Source organism: Gavia stellata, chromosome 4, assembly GCF_030936135.1.
Source record: "Gavia stellata isolate bGavSte3 chromosome 4, bGavSte3.hap2, whole genome shotgun sequence".
NCBI classification, from domain to species: domain Eukaryota; kingdom Metazoa; phylum Chordata; class Aves; order Gaviiformes; family Gaviidae; genus Gavia; species Gavia stellata.
Genome location: NC_082597.1, coordinates 17,353,267 through 17,366,850, shown reverse-complemented (window position 1 = coordinate 17,366,850; position 13,584 = coordinate 17,353,267). Strand labels below are relative to the sequence as shown.

The 13,584-nt window shown below is 35.4% G+C and overlaps 1 protein-coding gene across 2 annotated transcripts in view; it reads right to left on the bottom strand.

The window, feature by feature from the left end:
• Positions 1-2,323: 2,323 nt before the first annotated feature.
• CPNE8 (copine 8) overlaps positions 2,324-13,584 on the bottom strand; it is a 109,119-nt gene continuing 97,858 nt past the window's right edge. For both annotated transcript variants that reach the window (XM_059816048.1, XM_059816049.1), the window contains 3 exons: positions 11,513-11,570; positions 8,645-8,718; positions 2,324-2,627 (listed from right to left, as the gene is read on the bottom strand). In XM_059816048.1, coding sequence (XP_059672031.1) covers positions 2,439-2,627; positions 8,645-8,718; positions 11,513-11,570 — 321 coding nt within the window. In that variant the 3' untranslated portion in view covers positions 2,324-2,438. The remainder of the gene's footprint in view (positions 2,628-8,644; positions 8,719-11,512; positions 11,571-13,584) is intronic.

The following is a 13,584-nucleotide window of genomic DNA, read 5'->3' as shown; positions in this document are numbered from 1 at the left end:
CATTATTCTTAAGAATAAATGCAGAAGTGAAAATGGCTGCATATGATATTTTGGAGAAATTCAAGTTCTGACTCTCATCTCTAATACGGGAATGACTGAGGCTACTATGTGAGTCTACATAATGATTCTCATGCATATTACAGAATCAAGATGTCAAGCATAGAGGGAATTTCACAAGTCTGGAGGAAGTCTCCTTTTCCCACTAGAATACTTAGTCCACTGATCACACCTATTTCTTTCCATTAAATATGTTAGATTTAGAATCCAATACCAAACAAAAGGAAAAACAACAGCGCAGAATAGAATAGGCTGGTACTTAGGCTGGATAGAAAAAATAATTTTGATTAAGTAATACCTATCTTCAAAAGTTCCTTCACTTGTTAAATGAATTGTTAAATTAGTTTTGAGACTGATCTTTGGATTATTAAAAGGTGCTGGTTAAATGAGAGCTAATAAATTACTCTAAACTGAATAAAAGATGTTTGTAGTTTTGGCCTTAGAAGGAAAACCTGTTAAATACATTGGCCACTGAGAACCAATACAGATGTCAGCATAAAGATTTGTCTAACCAAATGAAACAACAGAAATATAATAGTAATTCAGTTATTTCTAAAGTGCCAACACTGTAAGTACGAAAAATAAATGGAAGGAGAACACCACCACCATTCAGTAGATTTAAACTTATTCTTTATGATGTACTTTCATCAAAATTTGTAGTTGCCAGGTATCAAATTTCACTCATGCAACATCAATCCACCAAGAAAGACATATTTTGGTGAGAAAATTAAAGTCCATATTTATGTAAAAACTGTTTTGAAATAAAAATAAAACAAGATTTATTTTTACAAAAAAAACTTTTCTTTTTTTTTTTACTAACAGAATAATTACCCGGAAAAAGTTATTTCCCACATGAGATAGTTAAAGGAAGTTAAATATATTTAAAAATGGAAGATTCTGCATTTACATAGTTATATGCCATTAATATTGAAGATATGCTTTCTGGCAAAAAACTTCTCATGCTTAAAAAACGCACCTTAGTTTTATACTGTACATTACAACATACTGTAGTAAGAAACAGAAGTAGTAAACAGGTTATATGCAAAGAAAAAAGTTACATTACAAGACAGTTACAACTGTGACACGAAAAAAATAAAATGTTCAGTTTTAACAGTATTTGAAGGCAATTCACAATCATTTCAGGAGTTTTGTGAAATTTAAGGCCATTAGTTCTAAATAAAATGTATCTGACACAAACTCACAAAACCATGTATTCTGTAAAAACTGTACATGCAAAACCATTTTATAATTATATATGAACAGGCATATAATAAAATTTTTGGGTAGTTCCGTACACAAAATTTTGCACAAAGCAACACGGTTGTGCAATTTTTAAACCAGTTAGTTAACGTTATCATTCATGCACCCTGAATGGAAATGTGATTAAATGACAATATTAAACCCAAATATTAAGAGCCAGCATCCCTTTGAATGGGCAATCTAGACAAAAAAAGTTACATTTTTAAATGAAGTTTAAAATGGTCCATTATAAAACATCTGCTGTAATCACTCCAAAAGACTTTTCTGATGCAGAATTTCCAGTGCTTTAAGGAATGCATGATAAGATTTAATGAGCTCAGTGAGTCAACTATAATAGTCTGATAGTTCTGATTTGAGGTAATTTTCTTTTATTACTTACAGCAAGTAACTCTTCTAATTTGCTTCAGTAACTAGTTTAAAAACTGTAAACTTAGCCAAACTCAGAAATTGGAGAATCTCTGAAAAAATACACATACCTCCCCCTCAAAGTTTGGAGTTAGTCATAAGTCATATGCAATTATGTTATTCACATTTCAGGAGTTTATTCTCAAACTGTGAGATGAATGGAATACTGAGCACTGATTGAAGCAATTCAGGTATTGGAAAACACATAGATTTGTCCTTTTCTTAGCTTTCATTTGTATTTGTCTGGACAAACATTCAAAGAGATATTGCTTCTCTTGTTATCTTGTGACAAACTATTGCAAGCTAGAAGACATGTGAGTCAATATTCCAAACATTTATTCTTAAGAATAGTTATAAAAGTACTGAAATTTAAAAATAGTAACATGTAAACATTGATACAGAGTAATAGCATTCCTATACATTTATATACACACAGTATTCAGAGAGGACAATATCTTCTGAGTTGAAATTCTGACTTGTGCTTTCCCTTCCAATAAATAGATCAAAAAAGTAGGGGTTTTTGTTAAAAAAAAAAACCAAAACCAATAAAGACTCAAAGAGAACATCAACATTTTGCTCCTAGCATTTAAAAGCTTTCCAGTTGCTCATGCAACCATAGGAGAATTTTGGTATGTGAAGAGAATTTTTCTAGCTCCAAAAAGCTGCTGCTGCATCCAGAGACTCTTGACTTGTGATAAATGCTAACTTTTGATCAGTCATATCTGAGTCTGCAACACATGAATTGGGGGTGTATAGGGTGGTGGTGCAGGTGATGGCTTTATTCCTCTGACTCTCATATAGGACAGAAACTGCTCTGGGATCTCAGCTAAAACATCTTTAGCAAGTCTTGCCATGCTTAACACATGGTTTCCACTTCTGTCAATGTAATCTCGGAATGGCACAAACTACAAAACAAGAGAGACATTCACACAGGTCATTATGCAGACACAGAATACATCTTACAACATAAAAATAAGAAAGTTTTATCTAGGGAGTACACGAATATGCTATGCTACACATTTTATATATACATATACATATTTGGTGTTTTATATTATATATTTTATATATACACATTGTATGTCAACTTTTAAAAATCCATCTTCTAATAGAAACAGTGTCATGCTTTCACTTGGGTGAAGATCTTCCCATAACCCATGGCTAGCTCAGATTGCTAATTATGTGTTTCATTGATATATTTGGTTTATCTCTCAACCCTTTTCATACAAGCAGGTAATTCCATCTCAGAAAGCTATGCTTAGCTTACATTTCCTGCTTGTGGGGCTCTCCTACCAGACTGCCTCTGCTCTGGCAGTTTGTGAATAGAATTTTTGCCCTCTGAAGTGAACAAAACAGAAAGGATGACTTCATATTCTTGACCACTTTGCATTATACCTAGTAGAACTATGAACCACCTGAATGTTTTTTATATGATACTAAAAAATGCATAAAGAATCTAAGCAAAAAGGATTGGATTCAAAAAAGAACTTTATGTGATACCCAGATCTGGAACACCTAAAACGTAAGCTACCCAGCTCTGGCTTGGATTTCATAATAATTAATGAGATGCTTGTGCCACTGGTATAGAAAAAAAGAAATAATCTAGGCTCCTTGATTTTTATTCACAACAGACAGCATGCAGAGATGTAGTGGGTTAAGCTACCTAATAGGTTATGCCAAAGGGAAGGCTGATTTGAAATTCTGCTGCTTGCTCTGATTTTGGAGCCTATCTCAGGGCAAAAGCCGAGTGACTTTTCCAAATTGGTATTCAATGACCAAAGCTACTTCTGGTACTGATATGCTATGCTATGCTGGAATTCAAAGACTAATGATGCCTTTCCCCCCCCCTCACAACACAGGGAAGATTTAATTGTACTTCAGGATAAAACTAGAACTGATTGAGAAGTCAGACCCACAGATCTCTCATCTCCCAGCTGAACTCTAAAATCTGAAGACTCTTTTGCCCATTATACAAACGAGACAAATTTTGCTTTCTTGGATGCACAGCAAGCAAGGCTACAGATTAAATACCATTTTTCTAAAAAGCATTGATGTTTTCAAGATTTAGGGGAACACTGAATTACAGTGAGAGTTTAGCCTACATTATATTTCTGAGATCCTGAGAGTTTTCCAGAAAAGACAGAAATAAACAAAAGGAATCTGCTAAATATTTTAAACAAATAAAAAAACTCTTGGGGGAAAGAAATGACAAAAAACCAACCAAAAACAAAGACAACATTTCAGTAATAAAGAATTTGAACTTAATTAAATCACTTTTACAACAACTTTGGAAAGCACTTCTCACCCTGGACTTACAAAACCTATCTAGGCATCAATCTCCTACTAAAAGGTGTTTAGAATTCAAGACAGAGATGACTCTTTGCATAACTCTCCTGAAAAGGATCTCAAATTGCCAGAAAAAAGGCTTCAAGCCCAGGTATTTGAACTATGTTGAATTAGACTGAAACCTGTTATCAAGTTAAGCGTAAACAGCTACTGATTAGGGCACTTCCCCAGGAAGCAGTAGATCTGCAGTTTCTTAGAAGATGATGACTTAGTCACAGAATTGTTGAAGCTAGAAGTGACCTCTAGAGATCCTTTAGTCCAATCTTGCTGCTTAAGCAGAGCTAGCTAATGCAGGTTGCCATAGTCAACAAGACTACAAGAGTAGTCAGCAAGACTATTCAATGAGAGTAGGCTTTATTCCAAATAGGAGCATCCTTTACCTCTTAATTGTGTTGTGTCCAAGAACGTATCAGGTGTAAGGGCAGCAGAACAACAGGCAAAAAGGAACCTGATTTTAGGGTATTAAGCCAGGAAACAAGGTATCTGCAGTTCCATAATTAGCTGTCTTAACTATTTCTGTGTTTATTCATAACTCTTCAATACAAGAGACAAGCATATACTGTGACATTTACTAGTACCGACTCCTTAATTTCATAAAAAAAGCTCTAGCAGTTTTCAGAAGCCAGCCCAGCACTGCCCTGTTTCAAGTGGCTGTTCCTTCTTAATCTCCATCAACTTTTCTGTAAGAATACATCTGACTGTCCCCAGAAGCATGAAGTTAGAAGAGTAACAAAACAAAACAAGCATCTCTGTAGCCTGCTGGTTTACACATTCAGCTGCGAAGGGATAAGCTTGGTGTTCATTTCCCCCTCATGTGGTTATTCATTTTCTAATGGAATGTCAGACTTACGCAAAAAGCACGTGCAGCCTGAGTTAAAGAACAAAATGTGTCCCACCCCAAGAGATCACCTTACCCGTTAGTCTGCAGACATGAAAACTCAGACCATTGTTCTGCGGCAAAGGGAGGCTATTTCAACAGTGTAATTGTTGAAAAGCAATTATACAATATAGATGGCCTGAATTAGTTCTCCCTCCCCCCTCCTTATAGTATATAGATGTCGGAAGAGCTGGAGGAACTATGGACAGATAAGCATACATACAGATATACAAGAACAGCAGTCAATGACAGCAAGGCCTAGAGCTAACATGGCAAAGAAGTAGAGGTGGCAGAGGAACAGAATGAAAGGTGTAAGAGAAACCAAAGGGAAACTGATGGAATGTAAAGTGCTTTTTCTATAGTTTGAGAGTTTAATTTAAAAGGCTAATATACAAAATTTTCAAGAGAAACAATAGGTACATTACTATGAGCAAGTACTTTCCTAAAACTTCTTAAATAGAAAAAGGATGACAAAGGAGCAGAAATTAAATGAACTGAGGAAGAACTGCTACGCATGTAATACAGAGTCCCTACAATATATATGTATACTAGCGAGGAGGGAATCATGAAGGTCATGTCTTTACATGAATTGCAGCCAGTAGTAAATATAATAGATACAGTGACTCATTGTTAGCAGGCAAATTTTTCCTTTACTAATGTAATTAAAATATTTTACAATACTGACTTAAAATTAACAGTTAATTTCACTAGCTAATTCTAACTAACCTAATACACAGAAAAGATAAACTTTTTATATTTGAGTAGTTAATTTTATAAAAGCAAATCAGTTTTATCCTGCCAGATATAAAATAAAGGTCATACCAAACCTAAAGGGTTTGACATTATCCCTTTTTATTTATTTAGCTAGCCTACAATGTATTTGTTAGTATTTAGACAGAAAAAGAGCACAAAATAATACTGCCTTCAGGTAATTCAATATGGCTTGGGGCAAAGTTCTGATTGAAATATGTTAATAGTAAATAAATTTTTTATTACATTTCTGATATGCAATGAATTCTAAAGAAATACAAAAGGGTATTCATTGCATTTTGTTTTTTATTTCTCAACAGAAATTAGAATATTTCTAATGCAAAGCATTTTCACAAATGTTATACACAAGATTTGAAGAACTTGATCCATTTATGCTCTTTGAATGTAAAACCAGCAGCTTTTGGAGCCACTGTTGTTTGGAGAAATTATGTATAATTATGTTGTGTATATTTAAATGCATTTAAACATAACTGCAATGCATGCCAGAGATACCTGAATTAGCTTTAAAAAATCTGACACGGCACAGGGCTTTGCAGAAATACTAGCTTGGGGTCCAGAAACACTTCCAGCTCTGGAGGCAGATCTCCCCATATTGCTCCGTTGAACAGCACTGACATATACAGCATAACAGATTACAGACAGCTCCTCTCTAGCCCAATATGGACTAGCAAGGAACATTATAAAGGCTTTGACAAAATGAGAAACATTATTTCTTGCCTCCTGTTCAGCTGCCGGGCTTCTCCTCATCCCTACTTTTATAACTACCTTTTTGACAACACTGACTAAAGCCGCCAGCATGCCTTTCTCTTCTAAGAGTTTTGATATGTCACTCTCCCATCAGTTGTTTTCTCTGTATGTTGCAGAAATGAAAAAAGTATCTTTTTCAACTATTAGAAAAAGTAATTCAGGAATCTGTGACTTTTCTTTAATGTATATCCATACAGATTATGAGGGTAATTTAACTGCTGTCATCTTATTCTCATTTCTAATCCCCATTTAGGAAAAAAATAGAGAGGGTAGTAGTATTAATGTAGTATTATTGCACTGAGAAGCTTTAAGACTGGAAAAAGAGATCTGATCATCTAAATTTCCATATATTTATGTAGACTTGTTTATTTTGTATTCTAAACAAAAAGAAATCTAAAATCAGATGTCATATGCATGTTTTGAACATGTATTTGTAACATTAATCATTTTGAAAAGTTTCAGTTCCTGCATATATAAATGAAAACAAATATACACATTCCAAAGTTCAGCTGCAATCTGACCTTAATTATTATTAAAACATTATCACCTGCAAGACGAGCTATTCATATAGCTCAGTTTCTCTCTCTCTCTCTCTCTCTCTATATATATATATATATTCTACCAACCAACAATAATATAAAAATCCAACCTGGCTTGGAGAGAAATAAGTGAAAATAAGCAAGAGGAAAAGAAGTGAAGACTATGGATTTTGACAAATAGGAGGAATAAAGGGAGGAGAAGAAGAAATGGCAGATCTAAGGTAAGGTTTGAACCTAAGGAAGCCTGTCAGTGTTTAAGAGGCATTTGGACAATGTCCTTAATAACATGCTTTAACTTTTGGTCAGCCCTGAAGTGCTCAGGCAGTGGGACTAGATGATCATTGTAGGTCCCTTCCAACTGAAATATTCTATTTCATAAATGTATTCAGACACTTCCAGGAAAACATGCCTTCCATAAAAATTTAGTTTTAGACAGATATCATTCTTTCCACAGTCATCAGGTTGATCCAATTTTTCAGTAGTTTGCTGCTTTTCAAATGTCAACTTCTTTAATACTTTACTTTAACAAGCAGGGATTAGTGTGTTGAGCCATCAAATGTCTTTCTCTTTGTTTGGTTCCACTTTAGTATCCCATGAAAATAAAAAATGCATAGCTAGATAATTTTATTTGATCAAGAAAATAATTGTGAAATAAAGTCTGTCCAGGGGGGTAGGTAATCAGGAGGCAAGATGGTGTGCCTGGAGCATGGATGAAGTACATAGTTTGGACAACCTCTGGAGCTATAGAAATATGCAGCTCTGAGGGGAAGAGGGATTATGTTGGGTGTGTACGTGCGTGCAAAACTGCTATACCACCCTGGCAGTGGTTGCATAGGTTTGAATGACAGCTATTGGGCTGACTGAATGACTGTAGAGAGGAGAAACAGAACCAGAGGACTTGGGCAGAGGAATGGAGGTGTCTGTGGAACGCAGATAAGAGGGCTTGGTTCAGTCACATAAACAGACCATAGAATCATAGAATGGTTTGGGTTGGAAGGGACCTTTAAAGGTCACCTAATCCAATCCCCCAGCAATAAGCAGGGACATCTTCCACTAGATCAGGTTGCTCAGAGCCCCGTCCAACCTGACTTTGAATGTCTCCAGGGATGGGGCCTCAACAACCTTTCTGCGCAACCTGTTCCAGCTATCATCTGAGGTTCCTTAAAGCATGAGACATCTGCATGGTCGTATGTGGCAGACGCAACATAGGAACTGGGAGACACTCATGGTCTTCTGGACTGGCAGTTAGAGGCAAGGAAAGATACCCTAAGCATCTTAAATGCACTTGTTAGAAGTCGAAGTTTTGCTGACTTCCATGAAAGCCGCATTTTTTCTTTATGGAATCATAGTGAGATTGCAGTACAGAGACAACTAACTCTTCTGCCATGGCTGTATAACCCTAAGACTTTATATCAGTGTGCTGCCAGTTAGGGGTCATTTCCTAATGAATGCAGATCCACTACTATGTGTTGTATAAAGGCTTATAGGTATCACACAGAGTTTCTGAGCTTGTTATGAACACCCCAAGATAAAATATGCCAGTGCTAAGGTAAAATGAAAGGCAGGAATATAGATAGAAACAAGAATTCAAAACAAACAGGATTAGTAAAATCTAACTATTAGACTAAAACTTCTCTCCCACCTGCACAATGTCTCTTTCTGCAAACTTTCCTCTTGAAGAAATCCTCACTACATCACCATCCAGTTCTTCCATAGCTTAAAAAAAAAAAAAGAAACAAAATTAATTCCTCTAGGAGTTCAGCTACACAACAAAAACAATCTTACTGAGAAAAACTTTAGTCAATTTACATTTTAGGGCAACAGAACCAACAATTGTTATTTAGGTAACTCTTTAAGATCATTTGCGCCATAAAATACATTATGCTTTGTAGGTATTTTGCACTTTTTCATACTGACAATACATACTTTTTGCTTTTATTGTCATCTTTAGAACAAAACAGACCACGATAAGGTCCTTGTCCTTCCAGTTCTCAAACCAGCAAGTATATCTGTTTTGGTAAGACTATATTTATACTTTCACAGGTGGAGAAGAATTCATTTTCAGCAATTATTCTTACAGAAGATATCATAGGGTACAGCACAAAGTGGTAATAACTCACATGCATACTGGAAAAGTAATGACTGTTAATGCATAGGAATGAGGAATTCTTAAAAAAAAATAATTATTAAATTTATTTGATGACTCTTCTTGTATCTTTCTGAGCAGGATCCACGAAAACTCTAAAATTGTCCAGATACCCAGAAGCCATTCTAGTAGAAAGGCATAACTGCTCTCTGGTCAGTGTTGAAATGGATGGATTCAGGATCATGGATTATTGCGCAGCCATTGGATCTGCAATCCTACAATCCTTCTTTCAGTATACACTATGAAAAACAAAGCCCTGCATCACTGAGATTCTCAAGGGTTTACAAACTGGGCTGAGTTCACTGAAACCAGCATTTCAAAACCTAGTTCTTCCAATGCAAGAACTAGAAAGCATAAATGACGCTATCAGGAGCCAAGTTCAAGCCAAACAAAAGAGCAATGTTTGTTCAAAGAAAAAATTAGTAGGTCTGTAAAGCACATTGCCAGATGATGCTGTTGATGCAAAAAATGTACATGTGTTCAAACCAGGAGACTGAACAAGTATTTGAAGGAGAGATCCACTAAAAATTTCCAAAATAGATATAAAGCACATCCTGCTCAGGAAATTCAAATCTAAAAACAGTATTCAGGGAAGTATCATATTTACTTATTCTGTTCTTAACATTCTCTAGATAACCACCCACAGCCATGTCAGATACAGAATACTGGGCAAAATGCCCCCCTGATCTGACCTGTTACCTGTTATAGTCATCCTCACATCCTCAAGTAAAGTTCTGCCAAATGTATGTGCCATGTATCTGAGTGCCAGACTTTTAAAAACTCCTCTGGTAGCCCCCAGGGGCTGGGAGATCTACGGGGCAGTGATATCTGGAGAGGAGTAGCTTAGTCTCTCTACAGCAAAAAAGAGACTTGACTGGCGTTTGAATTGTAAGACAGTGTGCTTGGAACATATACCCTCCTACACACACACGTCTTCAGCATCCACATCAGACATGGAGTCTGTTGTTTCTTCCAGAAGGAATTTCTGCAGATGGAAAAGTTTTTCTCTGCCCTCTTGGGCACTGAGGGACTACAGATTTGGCACGCATCTAATAGGTGAATTTCACTGAGGCAGTATACTCAAGGAGTGTGGGTCCAAAGATGGGAACTGTATCCTGCAGTACAAACTGAATCCTGCCTTAAGAAAAGCGATAGGGATGACACTCCAAGAACTCTGCAAAGACAACCTCCAGAAGTAAAAAGAAGACAGAATCTACATGTCCTGACTGAGTTAAGGGGAGTATGGGCAAACCCAAGGACTGGACAAACAGGGAGAAAGGGAAAAGGAAAAGGAGGGGTGAGTGAACAGTAAGTAACGTACGACTAAAGTTGGAATTCTCAGGGCTAAAAATGAAGTTTGCAAATTTCCCTCATATACATTTATGACGATAAACTGTCTTTTCTCATTGTTTGTGGCATACAATCATCTGAAGTGTAAGCGTCCACCTGGACAATGTCTTCAAGGAATAAGATACTTAAAATTACCACTAATATGCCACTTGCGAAAAAGCATAAGAAAGTCAACCCCCAATTTTTTTGTGTGTTATTTTTTCCTCATTTTCATACTCTTAGAATATTTGCACAAGAATTAACATGTACAGTCATTAGTGACTACTGACTTTATACATCTGTGGTAGTACTAAGTATATTTTATGTACAAAAAAAGACATGCTGTCTAACCAGAAGTACTAGAATTAAAAAGAAAGGATGTAGAACTTTGAGGAATAGACATACAGGGAATGTCTACATTTCATAGCGCAGTAATATCCAAATAAAGGAAGCAGCTTAGTTATTGCAATAGAGAATGGTGTTCTGGAACATCACATGAAAGAATGTAAATAATCCTGATAATTTCCCTCCTGCTGTAATATTCTCTCAATGCTCCTACACAGTAAGGCTCACTCCTGTTATCTAGTGAAACCCAGTTTAACCCAGATCACCTCCTCAAATATATTTATTTTTCTCAGTATTTTAATACTGCAGTAAGAACAGATGGTGTGTATTTCCAGTCAACTGACACTTCATAAGGCAACCAAATATCCATGTTGAAGAAATTCAACATTACTTGAGTATACTTACTTTACTGTGAGGTTTTTTTTTTTTCCACTCATCTTCTGGAGCTCTGTAAATGCTGAGCCCCCATATGGTCTGTGACTTGATCAGAGAGCCTGAGGGGCTACACAGCTCCACATGGTAGCTTGCAATCATACTGAGTTATCAATCAATCCAGCTGGAAATGTCAACAATGCTTACTGCTTGTTCCATATTATGTTCTTTTAAAGAATCATATTTGTTTGAAAAGCCACATATTACTAAAAAGTAAACTAATACAAAAAATTCTAGGAAAAACACTAGAACACTTACCATCAAACTCTGCTGGTCCTACCCCCACTATAATTATTGACATTGGAAGCTTTGAAGCCTTCAAAAGAAGAAGAAAAAGAGGTTTAACGCATTACATAACCTCTGCCAATAATATGTGAGATCTGAGGACAATCTGAATAAAAAACATGCAGAAGTTATGTTTTAAAGAACAATTGTTTTTTTCCACCTAAAAAGTTGAGTGGTGTAAACTGGCTGCTTAAGTGGTACAAAACATCATAGATGAAGATAGAAAGCCAGATGATTATTTTAATTTATTTTTTCCTTCTAAAGTTTTTGAATCATACAGGATCATAATTAAACATAACAAACTATGTTAGGATTTAATACTAACATGACAACTAAGATGACAAATTTATCTTAGAAACTTTTGTAAACTGACAATAATTGCAAATATGTACCTAATGACAGTCTGACATTTATTTAAATGTACTTTGCTGTTTCTTGATACTACATAGCTGCTTGGAACTATGTGGCACTATTTTTTCCATAGATCTTGCGCCAATTTTTCTCAAGATAATAAATCAACTATTTGAGCAATATGTATCTTATATTTCTTCCATGAATTAGATTTTATTCAAGTCAGTCATTCATGCCACAAAGTAAACAAGATATTGAACTGGCTTATGGTAAGGTTTTTAATTTTACTTAATCTTTTTCATTGAATGAAACAAAGCAAAGATGATATCTGGCCTTCCCTGAATAAAATCTCTGGAAACCTTTAAAATTACGAAGACAGTATCATAAATATTGGATTCTCCTGCCCTGATAGTAGCACCAGATATCTGCTAATTTACAGAAATAATCTGAAACTGCCTCTGTTGAGGAGGGTAACAACTAAAAAAAAACCATCTACCAAATGTCAGGGTTGACAACTGTTCCTTATTGAGCTACTCTGATGAACTGTGAAATGTCTACAGTCGTTTTAAACAGGAGTATACACTGGCCAAAAATCATAGATGTACACTTTCTGCTAAATTAAACTCTTCTTCACTGAAGTCTGAAGTCAAGTGGTTTTAGAACATACTGTTGTATTTTTCTTTTGGAATATAAAAAGTGTTTTTCTCTCTCATTTAAAATATATTCTCATTTTAGATACATCATCACCATTTCCCATTCTTCATCTGTCATAATACTACATATAAAACCAACTTTCTTTACAAAGAATATTTGCAGTTAATTACTGTAAACATGCTATTTAAAACAATGAAAATACGCCATTCTAGAAATCACTATTTACTGTTCTACACCACTCTACATTACACACTATATACTATACATTGACTGCAAATTCATCACAAAGTGTTACTACATAGTCAACCTTCCAGGTAAAATTTTGCAGCAGAGTAAAAAAAATTTAATAATCCCTTGTTAGTTAAATACTAATATGCTACTGAAGATAACAGTAAAAGCCGTCTGGCCAGCATCCTGGGCAAACAGCTCTAGGCGGCCCTGCTCGAGCAGTGGGGTTGGACAAGATGACATCCAGAGGTCCCTTCCAACATCAACCAGTCTGTGACTCTGTGATGAAGGGCCATAAATACAGTGTAACTGTAACTGGATTACAGCGCACTGCCTAAGTGAATAATAGTGAGTATAGAATATTTTTGAGACATGAAGGCTTTTCTTAGAACAGAACATCTTCTGTTTTTCAGGTGTTTTCTAGAATCTTATTGCTTGATTGTAAAGGAAACATCCTTTAAAGAGATTCCTACTCACACAGACACAGTATTACATGATACAATGTATATGAAACAGTAAGTGGCAAGGGCAGCATAAAGACAGAGAGTTAAACTTTTGCATATAAGCTTAAGTGTTGGCATTTCCTTAATGACAGCATAACCTTTAAACAGTGTTGTAAAATAGAACGTGTCTGACATATATGCTGTAATGAGAAAGATGCCTAAAAGCACAATTAATGTTAAAAAAGGAAATATATTCTCCCTGAGTTTTATACATATCAAGTTGCATTGAACATCACTGCCCTTTTTATTAGTTTGGATATTATTAAGACTGAAAAAACTGCTATTGAATAGCATTTAATTTGTTCTGTC